The sequence below is a fragment of the Notolepis coatsorum genome (genome assembly GCF_963971535.1).
Source record: "Notolepis coatsorum genome assembly, chromosome: 1".
Lineage (NCBI taxonomy): Eukaryota > Metazoa > Chordata > Actinopteri > Aulopiformes > Paralepididae > Notolepis > Notolepis coatsorum.
This window is the reverse complement of record NC_140165.1, coordinates 170,218,844-170,241,997: the sequence shown is the minus strand read 5'-3', so window position 1 is coordinate 170,241,997 and position 23,154 is coordinate 170,218,844. Positions and strand designations below refer to the sequence as shown.

General features: G+C 41.4%; 1 protein-coding gene across 9 annotated transcripts in view; it reads right to left on the bottom strand.

Annotated features, from left to right (window-relative positions):
- Positions 1-23,154, bottom strand: part of rnf111 (ring finger protein 111) — a 182,410-nt gene that overhangs the window by 26,781 nt on the left and 132,475 nt on the right. For all 9 annotated transcript variants that reach the window (XM_084328150.1, XM_084328153.1, XM_084328156.1 and 6 more), the window contains 2 exons: positions 8,077-8,271; positions 7,585-7,958 (listed from right to left, as the gene is read on the bottom strand). In XM_084328150.1, coding sequence (XP_084184276.1) covers positions 7,585-7,958; positions 8,077-8,271 — 569 coding nt within the window. The remainder of the gene's footprint in view (positions 1-7,584; positions 7,959-8,076; positions 8,272-23,154) is intronic.

Genomic DNA, 23,154 nt, shown 5'->3' with positions numbered 1-23,154 from the left:
CATGGGGATCAATAAGGGAATATATTATTTTATACTGTATTCTAATCTAGCACATTTCTTATTTTCAATTATTGAAAAGGAGTGCAAAATAAAAGAGTAAATGTAATGATCTACTAAAAGGGCATGAGCTGACTAGTGAGATACATGTATTCTTAAGATAAGATTCCTTTTTGATCCCCTTGGGGGAAATCCGAGTGTCATAGCAGCTTAAATATAGGCAATAAAGAATCAGTAAGAGTAAAGGCCTCTACATGCTACAGCAACTTCAAAGCAACTTCAACACAACATCAGCGCGATTTCAACGCGGTTGTTGTAGGGCTGGGCGATAAAACGATAACGATAACTATCGCGATAAATTATTTCCTCGAAATAAACATGAAACGTGGTCGCAAAGTTTCGATATATCGATTTTCCAAGCTTGGATATCAGCACACGCACTAACAACCAATCAGTGAAGGAGATGGCCGACAGTGAAGGAGACCCGCGGTGCACCTCTGGGTAGAGAGGTAGGACTCTAGTAGTAAACAAGGCTGGCTAGGATAACTAGCTTGCACGGCACTATTTTATATATTTACGTGCCGAGTATGTGTGTGGCGTGAATTCTGAGGCCATGTTTATAGTAGTGTGGGGTATACAGTGGACGTCGTTTGAATATATTGGGGCGGAAGAGAGTATTTTAGGGTATTATTTATTACATTGTCATGGAATACGCCGCTTAGACACAACAGGCTGGCTAGGATAACTAGCTTGCGCGGCACTATTTTATATATTTACGTGCCGAGTATGTGTGTGTCGTGAATTCTGAGGCCACGTTTATAGTAGTGTGGGGTATACAGTGGACGTCGTTTCAATATATTGGGGCGGAAGAGAGTATTTTAGGGTAATATTTAGTACATTGTCTGTCATGAGATACTCCGCATGTCGGCTAACTGCTAACGTGTGCGGACTGATGACGACATCAACATTCGCAGCAGCAAAACAAGTCTATTATATATATCTATGCTATTAATAGCCCGTCCATCGGCGCCGGGCATAAGAAGTTAATTAAACTTGACAGACATTATATCGACGATAATTATCGATATCGAGTTATATGAAAATAATTTTATAATTTTATCGCGATAACGTTTTTGGCCATATCGCCCAGCCCTAGGTTGTTGCATAGGGTCTTGTAGACTGTGTTGCGAGGACGTTGCGTACATGTCCCCAGAATCTAATCTGAACAACCGTTGCGTTGATATTGCGTAGCAGTGATTGGTTGGTAGTGAATGGGGGCGGGGCTGTCATCGAATAATATTGGTCCCGCAGCGAGGAATACTATCCTCCATTGTTGTAGCCAGCCAGCGTTGATGCTAAATAATTAGCGTCACATAGCTGGCCTTTTTCTGAAAACCCAAGCACATATTGTTCCATAGCATACGCCTTCAGTTGATCATGACAAATCCTCTCTTACCTTGACGATTAAAAAGCCTCCATAATTTAGTAAATAAAGCTGTAGCCAGCCAGCTAGCATTGGTGCTATTCAAAATGCTATCCACATTAGCTACATAGCTAACCAACTAAATACAATGGTATCCTGAGGTAACGTTAAATACGTTTGCTAGTCGAAATGACTGGACACACACAGGGATAAGTTAAACAATCAATCAATTAATTTATTCCAACAGGTAGTTTTAGGTCTTTCTCTCCTCTCCATTGGAAACTAATGACGTTACGGTAACGTTAGCTCGAAAAGCACAGAAACGGGCGACAGAAGTTAAGCTGCTAGCAACAGACACTATAACACTTCCGGTCGGGGAATTTCAAAATAAAAGAGCGACGTCTAAAAGCACCGGAAATACGTTTATTTTGTACATTATCTAACGTTAACACGAACCTAAACTAACTTCAGTTAAACTAACTTTGCGCATCGATGTTGCAGAAGCATAAAGGCAGAGTGTCTACAACACCGTTGCTTTGTCGATGTTGTGTTGCAGTTGCTTTGAAGTTTCTGTAGCATGCAGATGCCTTTACAAATGCTCTGCACAACCATAACAACATGAAATCACATAAGAGTTGAAGTCACTGATATATGAACTGTGTGTTGTACATTCACATCAAGACAAGACTGAAATGTGTTGCTGCATTTCTCAGCCAAGATCTACACATGTGCGCAATTGACCATAAACCCTGAGCTGCAGCAGCAGGAGGAGCAGTGGGTTCTCCTGCCCGACTTCAATATCAAAGTGCTTTTACAAACAACTACGAGGTGTTGCAAATCATAATATCACTCCCAATTTTAAACACTTTGATACATAAAACACAATCTGCTCACCTCGTTCAGGCCTGCTTACCCCGTCAGAGACGTAGCCGAGGGCATTTTCTACATAAGTCAACCCTCATCAAAGGCCACGATATTTTTCCCAGAACGTATAACACCATTTTATTTAAAATGTTTTTAATACTTGCCAGTTGCCACAGACCCCCATAAATTATTGAGTGAGACAGAGGGAGGAGGGGTTGGGGCTGCAGAGGAGGCCTCTAACCTGACCCGCAGACAGATGCTCCATCGTCCCAACTGAACAACGCTCATTATCTTTTAACTATCTGCTCTTAAACAACACACTGCTCCAATTCCATGATAAATAATACAAATTCAGCAGCTCTTCTTAACAATTAGTGCCATTTGAATAATTCAGTGCCAGATTTAGCTTGAAGGAAGTCTTTTATCAAGATCCTTTGTAACCTTCCTGTTAAAATCTTAGTGATTTTGCCCGTCTCCCAAGTTAAACAAGAGCTTCTTCCCCCAGCCTTGTTATAACCAAACATTTTATTAATGTATGACAGTTTATGTCTGGAGTTACTGGTGGTGGCCCTGGCCTGTGTTAGGAAATAAAATGCATATCCGAGTGAGACTGTGACCCCCTCACTACTGCATATCAGCCTGAACTTAACTCTAACTTAACTTATCTGTTAGAACATGGCTTAAGTTGTAGTGTTAACTAAACATGGTTTGATGACACATGTTTCAAAGATAATTCTATATTGAAGTAGCTAAAAGGTCTACTGCCTCTATCTTTACATGGTTCAAGGAAATTAACCTTCAACTGAAAAGAGGCAACTACAAAAACAAAAACAACATTGACTAGTAAATGTTGGAATTGTAACTATCCAGTAGCTGCACATCTCCTCGGGGGTGGGATAGACACTGAATGTGATGGCCGGGGATCCCTTCCACTGGTCAAATGACTTACTCGTGAGTAGTACGCCCGTGGATGAAGAAAAGCAATGTCCACAGTGTAAAGTAAAGTTATCCAAATGGTTTATTTGCAAAGTCTCTCTTTACAGAAGTGATCCTAAATCTACTTTCCTAAATATTCCGGTCAATACTACTACAAGGTAAGAAAACTATTTTCCCAGCCTTCTCCAACCCTTGCCTCTTCTGCCAAGGAGAACAGCATGCCATGGAGCAATGCACCAAGCTGAAGAAGGCTCTTCACAAGGAGAAGATAGAATTTCTCAAGAGTAAAGGCCTATGTTTCAGCTGTCTGCAACGGGGTCACATAAGCAAGGACTGCCCCGAGAAGAGTCGCTGCAGTCTGCCAGCTCACCCAAAAAGAGATATTTTTTTCATATATATGTTTGCGCGTTATCCTGTGGTGAATATTGTATAGTTTACAATTTAGTTTAGTTTAGGCTAATTACTGAAAAGCTGAGTTATAGGGCGCTATGTGAATTTAACTAAAGTCGTTGGTGTTTCTCGCCTGGACACGCTACTATTTCCAATTCAAAGGTATATAATAGGTATTATGTTTCATCATGAATGCATCAAAGGGGGGGGGGGTTGTTTTTTATGCTCTGATCGTCATCAACGGCATTAGTTTTGAACACCACACACGCTGATCAGCTGGATCGATATGAAATCATTGTAGGATCAAGGTGGAATTGACGTCAGATAGTCCTTACCTTTGATCGGGAGTATCCCAAAAAGAATATTCCAATTGTCTGATTGCGATTTCCAGTATTTGTGTCCATCGTGTCCCCGACATAATCCGGCACAACACATGCATCAAGGGGCAGGGACACGTTCCAATGTGATCGGGTGAACCGCTAGGCTTGCCTGTACCAAAATTCTGCGTAACACACGGTGTGAAATAAGGTTTCAAAGGGTGGGCGATACTGCCACCTAGCAGGATGCGGCCGGTATTGCACTCTCGGAATCTCAGAATTATTTCCTATGGTAACACAGAGGTCCGTGAACCTGTAATGAATAAAAAGATCGAATAAAAGAAAAAAGGATCTCAAAACGAGTTTACTCGTCCTTGGCGCTCAACGCATGGTGGCCAAAAACGAGTTAACTCTTCCTTGGCGCTGAATGTGTTAACTCAATGAGCGCCTAGAGGTAGCCGTTTACCCTCTGGTAAGAAGGCCAGCGCTGTAATGCAATGGGGATAATGCCGGTGTTTGCGAGTGCTAAAACTATATTAAATATTATAGCTATGGATCTAATAAACACGTCGATTGTCAGTGAGTTTCTTCCGGTCAACATGCAAAAAACAGATACTTTTTTCATACATACATTTCCGTTTTATACCGTGGTGAATATGAGTATAGTTTTAGAGTGATCCTGTCGAATCCCAATAAACTCCAGCAAACGGCGCTTCAATGCATTTTCTTAGAAATCGTGCCATTTGTCGCTTGATTTATGAATCGTTCTGAAATAAATGCTAGATTATCGGTATTATATGTTTCATCATGCGCGCATGGAAGCGTGGGCTGAAAAGTCGCCAGTTGCTTTGGTCAGTGCCAACAGCACGTACACACACACAGACACGTTGTGATCGTTACGAAAGAAACATCGGATTAACCCAAGATTGGTAACATAGCATACCTCACATACCTCACATCTGATGTATTGCAAAAAGAATAATCCAATTCCTGATCGCCGTTCCAAATATTGATCGCGTTTATTGATCCAACGTTTCTCAACCAAAACACATGAATCCACGCTGCTCCAGTGTCCCCAAATCCGTGTGTTATAAGGTTACTCTTGCCCGAGAAGGAAAACCTGGACCGGACTTCTTAGATCGATGCACAGCCCAAGCCAGAGGGATTCCAATGATGTGCAATACCGGCCGCAAGGCGTTAGTATTGGCCTTTTGCGAGCTCAGACCCATTCCCAATGATAACGTCAGGCTGGATGGATGAAAAATTAATGGATATAGCGAATAAAAGAAATAACGATTAAAACCCGACTTTTCTCGTGATTGGCGCTCAACCACTGGCGAGATAACCCGAAATTTTTCATGATTGGCGCTGAAGCAGTTAAAGCAGGCAACACCCTAATCTACTTTTATCACATTTCAGAATGTTGAGGGACAAATGGATAGATTATCAAACATGTTTGAAATAGTTTTGGGACTCCTACGACCTTAGAATTTTCTTCTAATCACGATCGCGGGTAAACTCGCATGTCTTAATAATAATAAATATATACAGGTATATATATATATATTAGTGCTGTCAGGCGATTCATATTTTTTTTCTAATTAATTACAGGATTTGTAATTAATTAATCTAATTAATCACATTTTAATCGGATAACCATTTTAGGCCTGATATTCTATATTCTATAATCATATTTCAAATGTCATGTGTCTGGATGGCAGAATTCAGTACTGTATCTACAAAACCTTCTGTTTAATCATCTTCCATTTATTCATTTGCTTAGATTTTTCAGGTCTGGTTAATTTTAGCATGGTGTTATTCACAGTTAAAGAAAACAAATTTAATTGATATTCTCATTTGGTTCATTACAATTGACTCAAGCCTAGTAACAGACACAGTATTTCTGACACTGGGAATACATTCCCTGAGATCCATAGATGTCCCTAGAATCAGATACCAAGAACATGCAAATGGACATATTAAAAAAGTCTGTAAATGTGTATTCTACGTTCTTATGGAATGAATGAGATTGAAAAATATTCAGTCATTAATTTTTAGTTAATTTTCATAACGCAATAATTTGCTGTGAAATTAATTAATCTAATTAACGCGATAAACTGACAGCCCTAATATATATATATATATAAAAGAATACAAATTAATTATTTTTTTTAATACAAGTGTATGGAAGCAAATGAGTGCCATAAGTATTTGAATTTAATCAGACACCGCATTTATAGCATTGAAAATAATTACTTTGAAAACATGTATAATAACTTTGAAAACATGTATCTGAATTTTTTCAGACACCGCATTTATAGTTCCAGACACCGCATTTATAGTTTCAGACACCGAATTTATAGCATTGCAAATAAATACTTTGAAAATCATGTATCTGAATTTTTTTGCTCAGAGTTTACCAAAAATGCAGTGTTAATAAAAAAATTCGAATGCATAATAAAATTCAATGTAAAAATGCAGTGTTCATTAAAAAATTCGATGCATAATTGCGGTGTATATAATTCGATGTCAAAAATTGCGGTGTGTGGATTTCGACGTAAAAAAAACCAACATCCGGGTTACCCAGACAGGATAAAGCAATCGAGCTGGATGTGATCGAACTGACTTCTGGCCTATCACTGCACGGCTTTGTCAGTCATGTGATCACAACAACCCAGGAAGCCGGGCTCTGTTAATAGTCAGTTAGTTCTGTGTTCCGTGTTGCAATAAACGTTCAACGATGTCAACAAAACGGTATCTTATTACCGCTTTCCTCCCGACGACAAAGAGAAGAGAAGGTGGCTGAAGCCTGAAGTTGATACAGTAAGTTTGATCTCAATGATAAACAATAATTAACAGGTAGGCTAACGGCAGGCACCACTACGAATTGAAAATGGGGGACCCTGATGTAAACAAGACGAAAGTCTTTCTCTGGTCTGCATCCCCTTAACAATTGTGTGTATTGAGCCGTACTGTACTGTACCCATTCTGCAATCTGTTAATAAACTTTTCAATCAATCAATCAATTAGGTACTACTACTAGTTAGCTAGAATCCAAATCGAAAATCAAGAATCCAAATCAAAAGTCTTATATATATGTTATGTAGGTTATGAAATGAATATGTATGTAATATGTAATAAAAACGCAGCTCAACGCATACATTTGATCTAGAACCCTGTTTGTTGTAACATTAAATATATACCATACTTTAATTTGGACTTTTCAGAGGTTAGTTCTGTTGTGGGTGGAACATGTTAAAAGCAGTTATTTCACATATGGTTAAAATGGGGAAAACATTACCGGTTAAAGGGCTTTTTCATTTTTCAACCATAACTTTCACCCTGTGTAATGAAGGAATAAGCTCTGTTTGTTTTCACAAACAACTGTAACTATTATAATGCCCAGCGCATCAAACATATTGCTCCTCTTCACTGAGGGGTATTCAGAGTTATGGAGGACGAAAAACAGGAAGCCGCATTAGCAGCCACACCTCGAACAATGATGAACAAAACAACACCAGCACCACTAGACCTACGCTCATCTCCACTCACTTCCTCATTCCTACAACAATGTCAAACACGCCGTCAGGTCTGCGCTGCTGCCGCTACTGTGGATGAAAGGTAACTCCTCGAGGCTGGAATGCGCTGCAGACCTACCTGGTCGTGGTACTGGGTCGTCGTGCTGCTGCTGCTACTGCTGCTGCTGCTGACCCCGGCGCAGGCAGCGGGCAGGGCGGTGGGCCTCTCCAGCGGGCAGCCGGCCTCTGGGAAGGGCAGGGTGGCCGGAGCCTGCGGGGTCGGGTGGTGCAAGTGGTGGAGGAAGTGGTGAGCATTGCTGTGGCTGTGCTGAGGGATGCCGGGTTGCTGGGAGGACGAGGCCTGCAGGCAGCTGGAGTGGGAGTGGCCCAGGGACAGGTGAGCCGGGGAGGGGCCGCCACATGGGGAGTGCTGCTGGCAGCAAGAGGGGAGCCTGGGCATGGCGGCGCCCCCGCTCTCCCCCGTGGCACTCGACAAACCTCGTCTGCCGTCATCTAGTCAGAACGAGGGAGAGAACACAACTTAGCGTCGCACGCCTAGGCATGTGGGACAGCGTGTGGCCCAAATGAAGCGGTGAATATGGTAGCTAGAGTAACACGTGTCCCGCCTCACCTTCTGTGGCTGTGCGGGCAGAGCCTATGGGCCCCTGGGCGTGCAGGCCGTCTGCAGCTGGGCCGGGGCAGGTAGTGGATGGGCCCGGGGCATCATGGAGCTCTGAGGTAGAGGCATGATGAGAGGACGACGAGGACGACGACCTGACCGTCTGAGGCTGAACACTGCCGGAGGTGGTTGGCACGACTGAGAGATCTACACAGGGGGGGGGGGGGAATACATGGTTGTGTTTTGTAGCCCCTTCGACTCTTAAACCGCTCATCATTCTGCTCTTAGATCTTCTATGGTATTTATTCATCCTTAAGGCCATTAACAGGAAATTACCCCGTAAATCACTACTAGTTTGGAACTCTAGACCCTATAGTCTATAGAACACGCTCAAATGATTGGCTTACACTGGAGGTTCCCCATATACAGACCAAACTTGGAAAATCAGCCTTTCATTATAGTGCCCCTACTACATGGAACTCTCTTCAGCTCTCGCTGAAGATGAAACTACCAATAACGCAGGGGAAGTTTAGGGGCTTACTTGCAGGCCTGCTTGCAACAGTCTGTAACTTACTTATATTAGTGCATTTTATAAGTGATATGGTATTCTTCCTTTTAATGCACTTCATCAATATATGTTTACTATGCAAACAATACATTTTATTGTATCAATGTACATATTGTAAAAACAATTATCCATTGAAAATGAGGGTGACGTCAATCGTACTTTGAGAATAAATAAAGGTTTGAATTTAATTGAATGTGTATGTCTTGGGATTCTGTATGAGTATATATATATATGTGTTCAAATCATTACCACTATCACATACAATAATTATGATGCAAAAATGTGATTTAGAGAAGATAAATGAACCAGACTATCGCTCTGAGGGGGAGGAGCTCTTCCAAAGCAATCGCTAGCAGATCTGCTCGCCTCAAAACCTATAGTGTCATGTAAACACGTGTAATTAATTACATATAAACAATAATCGCGATCGCCGATGGGATCATTGGGATTATTCTTTTTGGATTACCTTCTGGCTAAGGTAAGGACTCCCTATGTCTATTTTTTCTTTTTTTCTTTTTACTTTGTCTTTTTCCCCCTTTCCGATTTTCTCCCATCCCACTGTTAGTCATTATGCCAATTCCCAATCCCCTACCTGGTCGTTGCGTGCTCTGCCCCCTACCATCAGTCTGGGAGGGCGGAGACTATCACATGCTTCCTCCGACACATGTGTAGCCAATCCCCACTTCTTTTCACCTGGCAGCGCGGACTCTCACTGGGGGAGTGTAACGTGTGGAAGGATCACACTACCTCTCCCAGGACCCGACCTTGCTGTGCAGGCGCCCCGACCAATCTGTAGGAGTCACTGTTTTTACAACGACCAGGACCCACCCTCGCCGGCTTCCCACCCGCTAACACTGCCAATTGTGTTAGTATGGACGGTCGGCCACGCCGGAGGCACCACAGCTGGATTCGATCCCACTGTCTCTGTGGTGGTAGACAGACGCTTAGTCCGCTGCGCTACCCGGCCGCCCCTCCTATGTCTATTTTACCGAACCTGAAACATGTTTCTGTAACGATCACAGTGGCTTACTTTACCGGACATAAACCAAGCTTGTTGTAACGATCACATTTTTGGGGTTAAGACTTGAATTTGATTAGATTCAATGGCTGACCTATTTCACCTATTCTATTTCATGACACTTAAAATACTTTCAAGTAGGGCTGGGCGATATGGCCTCTAAATGATATCGCGATATTTTTTGGCCATATCGCAATACACGATATATATCGCGATATTTTGACATTTCCTCTAAATCACTTACAAATGCTTGATTTAACCCTTTGATGCATACAGTCACGCCAATATGATGATTATAATAAGTCCCTGCAACATATGTTTGCATTATTAAAGAGTAGTCTACTGACACACTAATAAAACAAATGATTTACATCTAAGACAATTTATATAAAAACTCTTGGGTGCCTAAGACTTTTACACAGTACTGTGTTTTCTATCCACTTTAGCCAAACACACACACACACATATATATATGTATATATATACACACCCTACTGTGAGAAAATAATAATCACACACAAAGGTATAATGGCTTATAGCAGACTTAAGCAGGCGAGAATGAACAAGAGAGCCAGCCCCCCCCCCCCTCGGGTCTTGTTCTAGGTTGGCGTTTTGATCGTCTAAGCCAGTGTTTCTCAACTGGTGGGTCGCAACCCAAAAGTGGGTCGCAGGGCCATCTTGAGTGGGTCGCGGATGTATGTATATGTATATATAAAAAAAAAAAAAAAAGGATTTTTTTCTTTTTATATATAGTTTTTTTTGCACTACCTATCTTTGTGAAAGTGGCCTCCTCAGCTCTGGTCCAGCTGAATAAAATTAGAGGAACAGATTGGACATTGAGCATGACCTCAGAGTTGCTTTGTCTACCATCGCCCCAGACTTTAAGACTTGTCAGGAGCAAACAACATCCCCAGTTATCCCATTAGTTCCCTGGGATGTTAAGCTAAGAAGTCTGCTAAGAAGGATATATTATTTATTATTATTATTTTATTTCATTGTGTTTTTAGCCCTAGTTGTACTTTTGTTGCAACCCCAGTTATCCCATTATTTCCCCCAAACTTACTGTAGGTCTGTTATGTTAAGCTAAGAAGTCTGCTAAGCATAATTATTTATTATTATAATTTTATTTCACTGTGTTTTTAGCCCTAGTTGCACTTTTGTTGCAACCCCAGTTATCCCATTAGTTCCCCCAAACTTACGTCTATTATGTTAAGCTAAGAAGTCTGCTAAGAAGCATAATTATTTATTATTATTATTATTATTATTATTATTATTATTTTATTTCATTGGGTTTTTAGCCCTAGTTGCACGTTTGTTGCAACCCCAGTTATCCCATTAGTTCCCCCAAACTTAGGTCTGTTATGTTAAGCTAAGAAATCTACTAAGCATAATTATTTATTATTATTTGATTTCATTGGGTTTTTAGCAATAGTTATTGCTAATTGCGTATTACTGAATTTTTTTTTTTCATAAATCATAGTGGTTAAAAATGTTGGGTCGCGACTTAACTCTTTCAGTGCCACTCACGAGATTTCTCGTGTTTTTTTATAGGTGGTTGCTAGCCACTCACGAGATTTCTCGGAATTATTATTATTTTATTTTTTTTGCGATCTGAAAAATTATTGCATCACCCGAGCCTACCCGAGTATTGCCGAGCTGCGCCGGTGATCACTGTGGAAAAAAGCGCCCCCTGTCGTCTCCCAGATGACATAAGTGATTTTGGAATGGACTCAATGAAAATGAATGGGGAAAAAAATCCGGTACTCCACATTTTCCAGTTCACTGATCCAGCCGGGGTTACTAGAGTTCATTCTGGAGCCTCAGATCCCCGCGGATCATGGAGATCCACTGTGTCGCGTTGGATCCATACACGTATCGATTTTTTCGAATGGTGATCAGGAATTGGAATATACCAGTTGGATACCATCTGATGTCAGGTAAGGACTCTATGTTATCAGTGGTAGGATAATCAGAGTAAGTTTGATGAAGTTATAAGCTGTTTTGTGAAATGTCTTCTTTCGGTTTCAATGTAAAACTCCGAGAGGAAATCAACGAGGCGATTATCCGCGCGCGGCCGTAATGTGCGTGCGTGCACGTATAATATTGATCATCTAGCGTTTATTTGAAAACGATTCATAAAAAGGCCGACGAATATCAACGTTGTGGAATATTCCACTAAAAGACGATTTTCATAGAATGCTCCAGAATGAGCTGTTTTTTATATCAAAACGGGGGCTTTTCTAACTGCTCTGAAACGGCAACGACGCGATAAAAAACAATCTGCCTTCACAGCACTGTCTGGAAAATAGTCTTTGATAATGCGATGGGCAGATTAGACACATAATTTAAAACATAGATTAGGCGATATTAACGTTAACATTGGCGCGGATGGTGGCATTCAAGCGGTAAAATGGAAAACCAGGCGTGGCACTGAAAGAGTTAAAGGTCAACCTCCACGTTGTATTTTTGTTCAATAAACAATGTGGACTAGGCCAACAGTGACTTTCATGAAGAATTGGGAAAAAAAGTATTGAAATTGACCCAGTTTTAGCGTTTTTATCAAAACATTTTGTCTGCCCAACACAATCACCACGCACGTGCATATTTTAATCAATGGTTCATAACGTGCGCGTGTAATGTCGTCACAACAGGTGTTGGTCACCAGGGGGCTCTGTGAGTCACAGGCAGTAGCAAGGAGGCGGAGCATTATTTCTGGCGTTGGGTGCATGATGCGCATGCGCTGTGATCACACCAGGCAGCCAACGCCGGAAATAATGCCGTTTTGAGCAGTTTATAAAAAATATTTAAAATGTTTATTAGCAACGCAGAGCTTTCAAACCATCCCTTATCTCTGTCCGAAACCCTCGTGCAACTGTGAGTACATTTGAAATGTCTCTGTGATACTTGTATAACGAACGGGTCGGCCAGAACCAGTCCTTCATGGTAAATCTAGGTTGGTTTCCTATTAAGGAGCAAGTGACTGTGGATTCACTCGGTGCATCAGTCACGAAAGGGGCTATGATGAGCTTGGCAAGCCAGAGTAAAACACAGTTTTCATTCAATCAATAACAACATTAACCAGACTCTCGTTGTGTCTATTATGCTAACGCTAACGTTACCTCATTGTGTCTATTCTACAAGCTTTAACGTTACCTAGCCTCTCGTGTCTATCTGCTAACGTTAGCATTAGGCTAACTAACGTTACCACTCGTCCCTAACCCCAACAACAAGCGTAACTAATCAGCGATCTTTTTGTCAGACTAAACTCTCCGCTCGGTGGCAAATTGTGTTGATGTCGGTTTTGTTTCATCAATAAATGAGGCAGAATACACAGTGACTGTATCCTTTTTTATTGCACTTGTTTCGTGCTGCAAACATACATAAGACATCCTACGCGAGACATTAAAGATGGCGGCGTTCTGTTTTCGTTCAGACTCTCCAGACAGTGACGCGTCTCTCTTCTGACCAATCAGTGGTCTGCAGTTTTTCAGGTGACATTTCTGGAGCTCTCATGCTGATCACCAGCAGCCCCGCCTCCCCACACGGAGACAAACTGAGTACTTTATTTTAGTGGAAAAGCAACATTAGATTCGGCTCATTAATATGCACCTGTGTCCTGTTGTGACGTCGGCGTTTGATAAGCTTTTTTGATTGGCGCGTGCATGTTATTCGTGCGTGGACCTTTTTAACTCTTTCAGAGTGGCATTTCCGGTGTCAAATGGAAAAAAATAAATAATGAAATTATATACCAATGATGTAAACTACCCATAATTGATCAGTAGGGTTTAAGCTGGAGGTTGGCCTTTAATGACTAAGGAAAATGTTGGGTCCCGAGGCTAGACCAGTTGAGAACCACTGGTCTAAGCTGCCGTAGGTGATGACGTCACACTCAAATGTAAACAGGAAGAGATGGAGATGGACACACGGAGATGGAAATTGAATGATATACAGAAACGAATAACCAATAAATATGAAGTTATGTTTAAACTTCTGTTGTCAAGCGTTGTCAATATAACCCACCCCCTTTCCTCACTAATGGAACTAGTCTTGTGGAGTCCGCTTTGACCGTGTTCCAGGGTTAGCAGCTATCGCTAGTTAGCTTAGCATAATCCTAATGGATACCTTGGTTAGCAGCTACCGTTAGCTCATTGCTCGTGTCAATTAAATTACATGTTATTAAAGGTCCGCGCTGGTCTGTCTAATGAAATTACAACCGCAACATTATATCGCACTGTACAGCCCTGACTACACTAACGTTAGCCTATAGCTCCGCCGTCCCTTCTCGAGGAAAGCACTGCGTGTCTCTCGGCCGTGGGCAGCGCCATATAAACTAAATACTCGATGTTCGCGATATAGTACAGTACTACATCTCGGGTAGAACAATCCGCGATACATCGAGTATACTCGATATATCGCCCACCCCTACTTTCAAGTAGGCTACAAAACCTTTTTAATTCCAGACCTTGCCGTCACATAAATCGTTTTGAAATATGCTCTTCTACGTTGGTAGGTCTTGTTGAAATGCCAAGAATTACAATGATTTGTTGAGTGAAAATCCAAGCAGACAAACAGAAATCTAAGCATGAACTCTGGTGTGCTTGTGTTCTAGACTCTCTAGAGGTCTGGCAGCAGTAGCTTGGTAGCCAGGGAGATGAACAGACTTCATCAGCATTCCAGTGCATGGACTTCATCTGCTTTTCATACGCACAAATTAATTTATCCTCCTGCCCCAACAAAATGCAAATGCTCTCATATCTCATACTGCTCTGCCCCTGTTGTCATGGGCTTGAGAAGATAAAGGGAACAAATTGGACTTAAGTCACACAAAATCCTTGTTCCGATCTTGCCTCTGGTTAAAGAGGATACTTACTTTAAAGAATTACCACATTACCGGGTTTTCAACCTCGTCTCCATCAAACCAAATTAAGCATATAGTCTGAAAATCGCTGAGGTTATTGCAGAGATTCTCTGTGTCTCTGGGGCGCAGCTGCAATATCTGTCGTTCTTCTGGCACCGATGGACAGAAGAGCTACAGACTAGTTGAGCTTGGATTTGGTCTCTGCCTCTGGGTAGTCAGTAGGGGTTGGAATCACCAGAGACCCCACCATACCAGATTATCACTATACTTCATACCAGATTATCACCATACTTCATACTGAAGTCACAGTACCATAGTATTGCCATATATTACCTTTTTTCAACTGCAAATTATGACCCCCATGAAAAACGTAATGTAAACATTTCTTCTAATAAGATTACGTTTTCAGTCTGTGCACCTCACTCCAGACTAGTGGTGGGGGAAAATATCGATACAGTATAGTATCGCGATACTTTGCGTGGTGATACTGTATCAATACAAGGACGCCAAGTATCGATATTTTATTATGAAATATATATTTGTTATCTTTTTTTTTTTATAAGGAAGTTGCATTGTTCATTTCAATACCTGTAATAGTAAAGTAGTCCACGCACACACATGTGCATTCAGTTAAATTGGAATATGACTGTAATACAAACAGTATTAAATGTTCGTCAGGTACATGCAACACAGATTACAGTGTTGACATCTGTCTGCTTGAGAAAATCCCATTTGCTGCAATAAAAATGATTGAAGTGAGATGAACAGACTGAAAACTTTATTTTATTAGATAAAACATGTTGACAAAGTTTTACTTTGCTGTTGAAAAAAGATAATACATCGCAATATATCCAATACGCAGCACATCGCAATATAATTTTTATCGCAATACTATCGTATCGTGACTTAAGTTTCCCACAGGATTTTCAGAGACTATGGGGGGGTGAACCTCCGACCCTCTCGGGGGTCCAGGGGCATGGCCCCCCGGAAAATTGATTTTTTTTTGTACATTTTAAAGTTAAATCCATCAATCTGGTGCACTTTGAGAGCAAAATAAAGAGGCTAGATCTATGATGAACTTTGTGCTCAAAACACAAAATCGACTAGACTAGTGCTTCCCAATCCTCTCCTCGAAGCACCCCAGCCGTTCATTGTATTTGTTAAATTCCACCACCAGCACACCTGATTCAACTTAACTAGCCCTTTATTAGTTGAATCAGGTGTGCTGGTGGTGGAATTTAACAAATACATGGAACGGCTGGGGTGTCTCGAGGAGAGGTTTGGGAACCACTGGACTAGAGCATACATTTGAGCCATCAAAGAAATGAAGCAAAAGTGGTTACCTGTGTTGAACTGGTTTATTTTTTAGAAAATAAAAAAATATAGTGGATTACTATTACGACTACTACCACTGCCAATACTACTGATACATCCCTATTGGCAAACTTTATATTTAAAAAAATATTTGTGTTAATTATACAACTGTGGCGGGCCGCCACAGTCTAGGTCATTAATGGGAAACCCTGGTATCGTGAGGCCTCTGGTGATTCGCACCCCTACTCCAGACATTTATTTATTGCAGCAAAATTGGATGGTCAACCAAGAAACAATGGGATATATATGATTAATGTAAACAACTATGTGTGTACCGTATATACAATGTCTACCACTCAGTGCACTACAGTCTGGGGGCTACTGGCTAGTAAAGGTCACTAGAGCACCACAACCAGCCACCAGTCAGTAAGTGACAGAGCCCCTGGGTCTCCCTGGCTCTGGCAAAAAAACATTATTTGTGCAGATGACTTTATGGACGAAGATACATCTTACAGTGGCAGAATCACATATCTATAGTTATTCAAGTGGGAGAGAATACGGCCCGCAGAAAATCAGCAGCCGACCTCGAGAGAGCCTGTGTGCACGTTACTGTGCATGAAGGTTTTACTCCTCACAGAGGTGTGCTGGAGAAGAAACTGGAAGAGATAACAAAGACCAGCCTGGCTGAGAGGACCACTGAGTGAGGATTTTTGTCACCTAACACTAACAAGGACAAATGTTCTGCCTTTTACACTGAAATGTATGATATACCGTAATTCCTCTAATAGTAACCGGTATTCAAATACAAGCCGGGTCTCTATTAATGGCCGGGTGCGCTCTTGAGCTAAGCAATTATAAGCCGGCCTCCTAATACAAGCCGGGTTACTAATATACTGAGCTGCATACTGAGCTAGTTACTTGATTTCACTTTGAAAACGTTGAAATGACCAGTGACTACCTGTAATTGCACTGTTTACTATTTCATACAGTACTTGGTTTCAATAAATGAACCCAGTACATTTTACTGGGTTCAAACTGACACAAAATGTTGATTTATTCATTATGATCTGTTTGAAAATTAGAAATATAGGCCTCCCTCTTATACATGCCTCCTCCTAATACAAGCCTGGTACCCGCTACATTTGAAACAAATACAAGCCGGGGTTACTATTAGAGGAATTACGGTAAGCGAATATAAAGCATTTGGATCATTATAAAAGTACATTAGGAGCTCAAGAGAGCAATCGTTTATAACCCTGGAATTATTTAGCAAATTTCCCCCGTGTTGATTTTGTATACAGTTAACACTCATAGAAAACGTATTGGGATCAATATAAAATATCTAATGGCACCCAGTCATTGGCATACATCTTACCATAAATACAAATCAGTATGAAACGTTTTAGTGGTCAACCGATCGTTATTTAGTGGTATCTTCGTCTAGCAAAACGCTATGCTTTGATAGCTATGGGCTTATAAGCTTGCACGCAATGCATCCCGGTACATGTAGGTACTGTCGGTGCGGCTCGGTGAACGGGAGAACTCCGATTTCTCTGTCGATATAGCGACGCACTGAGGAATGTATTGCTTCAACGGACTACCTATACCATCAACGCCGACTGGACATCCACAGAAAAAGTGTCTTTTCCTGGAATTACTCAGAATCACTCAAACTATACTCATATTCAAAACGGTATAAAACGGAAATGTTGTTGACCAGAAGCAACTCACTGACAGTTGACACGTTATTAGATCCATAGCTATAACATAAAATAGTTTAATTATTTTTTTCTTTTTTTTTCTTTATTAGCATTTCACAGCTTTTTCTGGCCACGCAAGACCGATAGAGGAGAGAGGGAGAACGGGAGGAGAGGTAGGGAAGACATGCGGCAAATGGCCACCGGGACTGGGAAACGAACCCGGGGCGACCGCTTCGCGACTCAGCGCGCTATATGGTGTGCTACTGGAGCGCCCAATATAAAATCTAGTTTTAGGACTCGCAAGTTTGGCATTCTAAAACTATATCCATTGAATAAAGACCTGGCGCTGAAGGGGGATCAGCGCCCCCTGCTGCTGGCGGTCAATGTGTTAAGGGGAAATCATCTTACCAATGATGTACCGTGTAAAGGAATGTTAAAGCAAACAAAGAGGCCTACTAGCCTGCAGTGCTTACCGACTGCAGGGGCAAAGCATTCTTGTCATTATTCTCCTCATTAATAAGTGGCCAGCTGGTGCCTAACAACCAGCTCCGAGAGCCTTGTGTGCGGTCCTGGTCTTCAGCCCTGCCACTGGGCTGGTGCCTAACACCCAGCTCCGAGAGCCTTGTGTGCGGTCCTGGTCTTCAGCCCTGCCACTGGGCTGGTGCCTAACACCCAGCTCCGAGAGCCTTGTGTGCGGTCCTGGTCTTCAGCCCTGCCACTGGGCTTCCCGGTTCATGTGCTACACTAACTGAAAGGCTCCAGGAAGACAGGTTACCTTGGTATTTATTGACAGTACATTTGGCAACACTGAAAGTATGTTTTCCTAGCAACTGATTTATTAATGACTGCATCCGCTGTACGAGGAAATTGCATTACATGTCGTCATGAATCTCCACCCATTTAGCTTAGCTGTGATTGGCTGAGACGCTCTCCACTCTGGCTTACGCCTCTCTACCGTTAGTCAGCGTGAAGCTGTTAGCTAGAAGTAGGCCTGCCGCGATAAGCAATAAATCGATTAATTGCCGCGATAATTAAAATTAATGCAATGATTTTGACGGGCGCGATTAATTGCTATTTGCGCGTTTGTTTTAATGAGGCGGAACCAGTAGTACCCCTCGTCAGTCACTCCGTGTGGGGGGCCGCTGGCCTTACTACAGAGCACAGCACGGGAGCTCCGTGGGGCACTAGCAACGCCACATATAGCTTAACTACATTTCTCAATAGTGTTGCTCCTTTTAACCAAATAGCGTTCTTTGTAGTGTAACGTTAGCTATTTTTAGACCCAAGTAGTTACTCGCTACTGCCCGGAGAAACTGGACTGCTAAATAAAGATTAAAGATCTAGTGTTGATGCTCATTCAATGCCAACAACATTAGCTAAATAGCTAACAAACGAAATACAACGTATAGCATAGCTACAACACAGAATAACGTTAATACAATTACATGCATCATTGTTTACAATGAACGGGTGGGACTAGTCAAAGGACTGGACACGGGGACAAGTTAAACATGAATACATTTATTATAACGGGTAATCGAGTTGCGCTCCCGTGCCTACGCACCACAGGGCTATTCTATTCTATACGGCTTTGACGCTTCCTCCTCATCGTTGATTGCCTGTAGTAGCTGCATCTAACGTTAGTAGCTAACGTTAAAACTAACCTAAAGTTAGTTGCTCACCAACAATCTCAACATTTGTTTTATCATTAGCTCAAAAACACAGAACCGGACGAGATGCTGCTAGGATAATAACAACAATACTTCCGCTCCGGTCGGTGGGCTTCAAAATAAAAGTCTAAAACCGGAAAAGACGGAGCGGTGGGCTTCAAAATAAAAGTTTTGGGAAATAAATTTCTAAAAAAAGAAAATCCTCTAACCGGTCGCAATAATATCGCTTATCGCGATATTTTCTGGGGCAATTAATCGCCCAGCAAAATGTGTTATCGTGGCAGGCCTAGCTAGAAGCGAACATTATGCTAGCTAGCCTTATTTTTGCTAGTCTTCTACGGTTGGAAATCAGTGAATAATAATTTGACAGAATTATTAGTTTTAAAAAATAGACATAGAATATACCTTAATTTAGCCAGAAGGTACTCCAAAAATAATAATTCAGGGATTAAAGCAAAAAAAATTCTAGGAGCTCAGATGGGAAAATACCGCCCCCTATCGTCTATCCCTGTGTAACTGCAGGCCATTCAATTATACTGCTGGATCCTTGTGGGGGGAGCCAACTGGCTCCATTATGCTGGCGAGCCGTCTGATGATGAGGGAAGTGATCGCGAGTTGGAAAGCAGCGTGGAATATATATTTACAACAGCCAATAATCAATCAATAAACGCGATCGATATTTGGAATTGGAATAATCTTTTTGGAGAACATCTGATCTAAGGTAAGGAGTCTATGTTACCAGTTTTAGGATAATCAGAGCTGTATATTCACTGAGATATCAGCATGTGCTGTGTGTGTGTATGTGTGTGTGTGTGTGTGATGTTGAGGAAATGAGAGAATAGATTTTTCAGCCCGCTTCTATAGCGTGCATAAGTACACATATACTATCGATAATCTAGCGTTTATTTGAAAACGATTCATAAATAGGCCGACAAATGACAACGTGTCTAGTGTATTCGAGAATATTCCAATAAATGCCGTTTATGGGGGAATCTTTCTATTTTCCGGAAATTTTCGAGAGAACAATAGCTTTTCGAAATGCTATAAAAAGGATATGAACCGATTAAAAAACAATCCGTTTCGACAATGATGACTGCAAACAAGTCATTGCTAAGCAACGGGCAGATTAGACACATAGCCATAATTTAAAACATAGATTATGCGTTTTTAACGCCAACATTGAAGTGGATGATGGCACTCAAGGGGGTAAAAAGGAAAACACGGCCGGCACTGATCTAGTTAACAATTGTGTGTATTGAGCTGTACTGTATTGTACCCATTCTGCAATCTGTTAATAAAATGTTCAATCAATCAATCAATATTTAACAGATTGCAGAATGGGTAAAATACAGTACGGCTCAATACACACAATTGTTAACACATTGCCCGCCGGGGGTTATGCCCATCTCATACCCCTCTCTGCCAGCGCTGTAAGCCTATGGAGATGTTTACCTTCTTTGCAGGGCTATAACTAGGGATGGGTATCGTTAGGATTTTATCGATACTACTACTCTTATCGATACTGCTTAACGGTTCGGTACTTTATCGATACTCTTATCGGTTCTTTTAGATTATTATTATTTTTTTTTTAAAGTATATATTTATTATTTGAACGGCTTAACACTTTAAGTGCCGAAAACGTGTTTAGGCGTCTTTCCTAGCCATGCTAAAGTTGCCGAGGACGCCCTAACTCGTCAAAAATCTGTGATCGGAATCATATTTCCCCTCTGCAGCCTTCACACACAGTTCTGAGCTCCTCTCAATCCTCTAGCGGTTCAAGACCGCCATCTGGTGGCCGATCGGCAGAAGCGCCAAACAGGAAGTCATGTGGATGAAGTGGTGATCACCCATATTACTTCCGGGCACTCGCTATAGTTCCCGGGACTCGATCTCGACACAATACATAGCGATCCGTTGCCAATAACTCGATAAACAACATGATTTGGACGTATATACTATTATACAACCTGGAAATGGACCGGGTATTTCGACATCCCATAATGGAAAACTGTCTACCCCACGCTGATCGCCCAACGGCCCGCGGAGACTGGGGTGAGTTTTAGCGTGTATTATTACCGTGTTCGACACTAACTGCTATGATGAACATTTGACCCACATTAGATGAATGGTATAACGTTGCCCACGGAATTATAAACGATCCCCCGCCCATCCGGTCATCATCAGATGATACGTAGAAACTTCTAGAAGCACGTCCATTTGAAATTTTTCATCTGGCACCGATCGCTACCAAACTGTATTTGATCATCAATATAATGCATTTGGGGCTATAAATCACGTTCTGGAGAAAGCTGCAGAAAGAGATGAAAACATACTTATACCTTAGACCATATTTTAGTATGAATATGTGAATGAAAAAGTTTAACGTTGTTACACCATGAACAATACATATAGGACCTTGAATGGGCCCTAATAATGGCAATCTAGCAATAGAATTTAAAAAGTTATAGCCCTGCAAAGAAGGGGAACTTCTCCATAGACAAATAGAGCTGGCAAGGGATGGTATATCATGAATTTAGCCTTAGGCAATCAAAGTGTTAAGGCTATATCTGTACTTGATGTTTGTTTGTTGTGTTGCATATTTGAAATAAACTTCAATCAAATCAAATCAAACCCGCTCTCTTAAAAACAAAAACCTGTGTTTAACCTAGCCATCTATAAAACATCATGCTAAAACTGTGAAACAAATGTCCTACTCCCCTAAAGAAAGAAATACATAGCAAACATGACTCAGTTATCCAATAGTGCTGCTGCTTTTTATTTTGATAAAATATTTTAGTTAAGACTAAAAGACTACAATATGACTACAACGATTTCATGACGGCTTCCTGTCCTCTCATTTCCATTTCCGGTTTAACGTTACATTTTCAACAACAGATTGCTGCTAATTAAACACTTCATGGAAACGGAGTAACGTTATGTCGAGTTCATTACGTGTAGTGTAGTATGAACTCGACATAACGTTAACATTACTCCGTGTCCACTGTTGCTGCCACCGTTGTGTCGCAGATGGATGGTACAGGTACACTCTGTTAGCTCCGTAGCTAATCCGCTCCTAGACTACCGTTAACATTAATCCGTGTCCACTGTTGCTGCCACCGTTGTGTCGCAGATGGATGGTACACTGTTAACTCCGTAGCTAATCCGCTCCTAGACTACCGATAGCAGTACTGATAACGTCAGAGATTATCAATACTCTTATTTAGTACCGGTTCCCGTTTAGAACCGGGTTTCGGGGGGCATCCCTAGCTATAACTTTTATTGCTATATTGACATTACTATGGCCCATTCAACATCAATTATCTATCGTTCAGGATGTGGGAACGTTATACTTTTTCATTCATACATTGTTGTGTTAATACCTTCTAGAATATAAGTATGTTTTTAATCTTTTCTGCTGTAATTCCAAAAACGCTAGTTATAGGCCCAAACGCATATATAGATTATCGATTGCCGTTTCTTTCCCATACACGCTATATTAAAAAATTTAAATGTATATGATCGGTATACATTATGCTTCATCATGCGTGGAGGAAAGGGGGGGGGGGTCGTTTATAATTCCTTGATCATCAGTAACTGCTTTATGTAGGTTGGGTGGATATATTGATCAGATATAGGGAGATCCCCCCTTGAACGGCCCTTCTAAGGTTTCTCTCCTCCACATTGCCTGTGGAGCTTTTTTTCCCTATTGTTAGGTTTTAGTGAGTTTTTCCTTACCTTCGCGTGGGGTATGTCTGGGAGTGCTTGCATTCTTTCATTTATTTGCATTCATCTAAAAAATGCTTGGACCCTATGGTGTTCTGATGAAATATTGAAATATTGACCTAAAAAACGCTGTACAGTGATCCTGGCAGACAACGCATGGCGGCCAATAACGCTGGACAGCGTTTTTGGCGCTGGAAGTGTTAAGGGGATGCAGACCAGAGAAAGACGTTTGTCTTGTT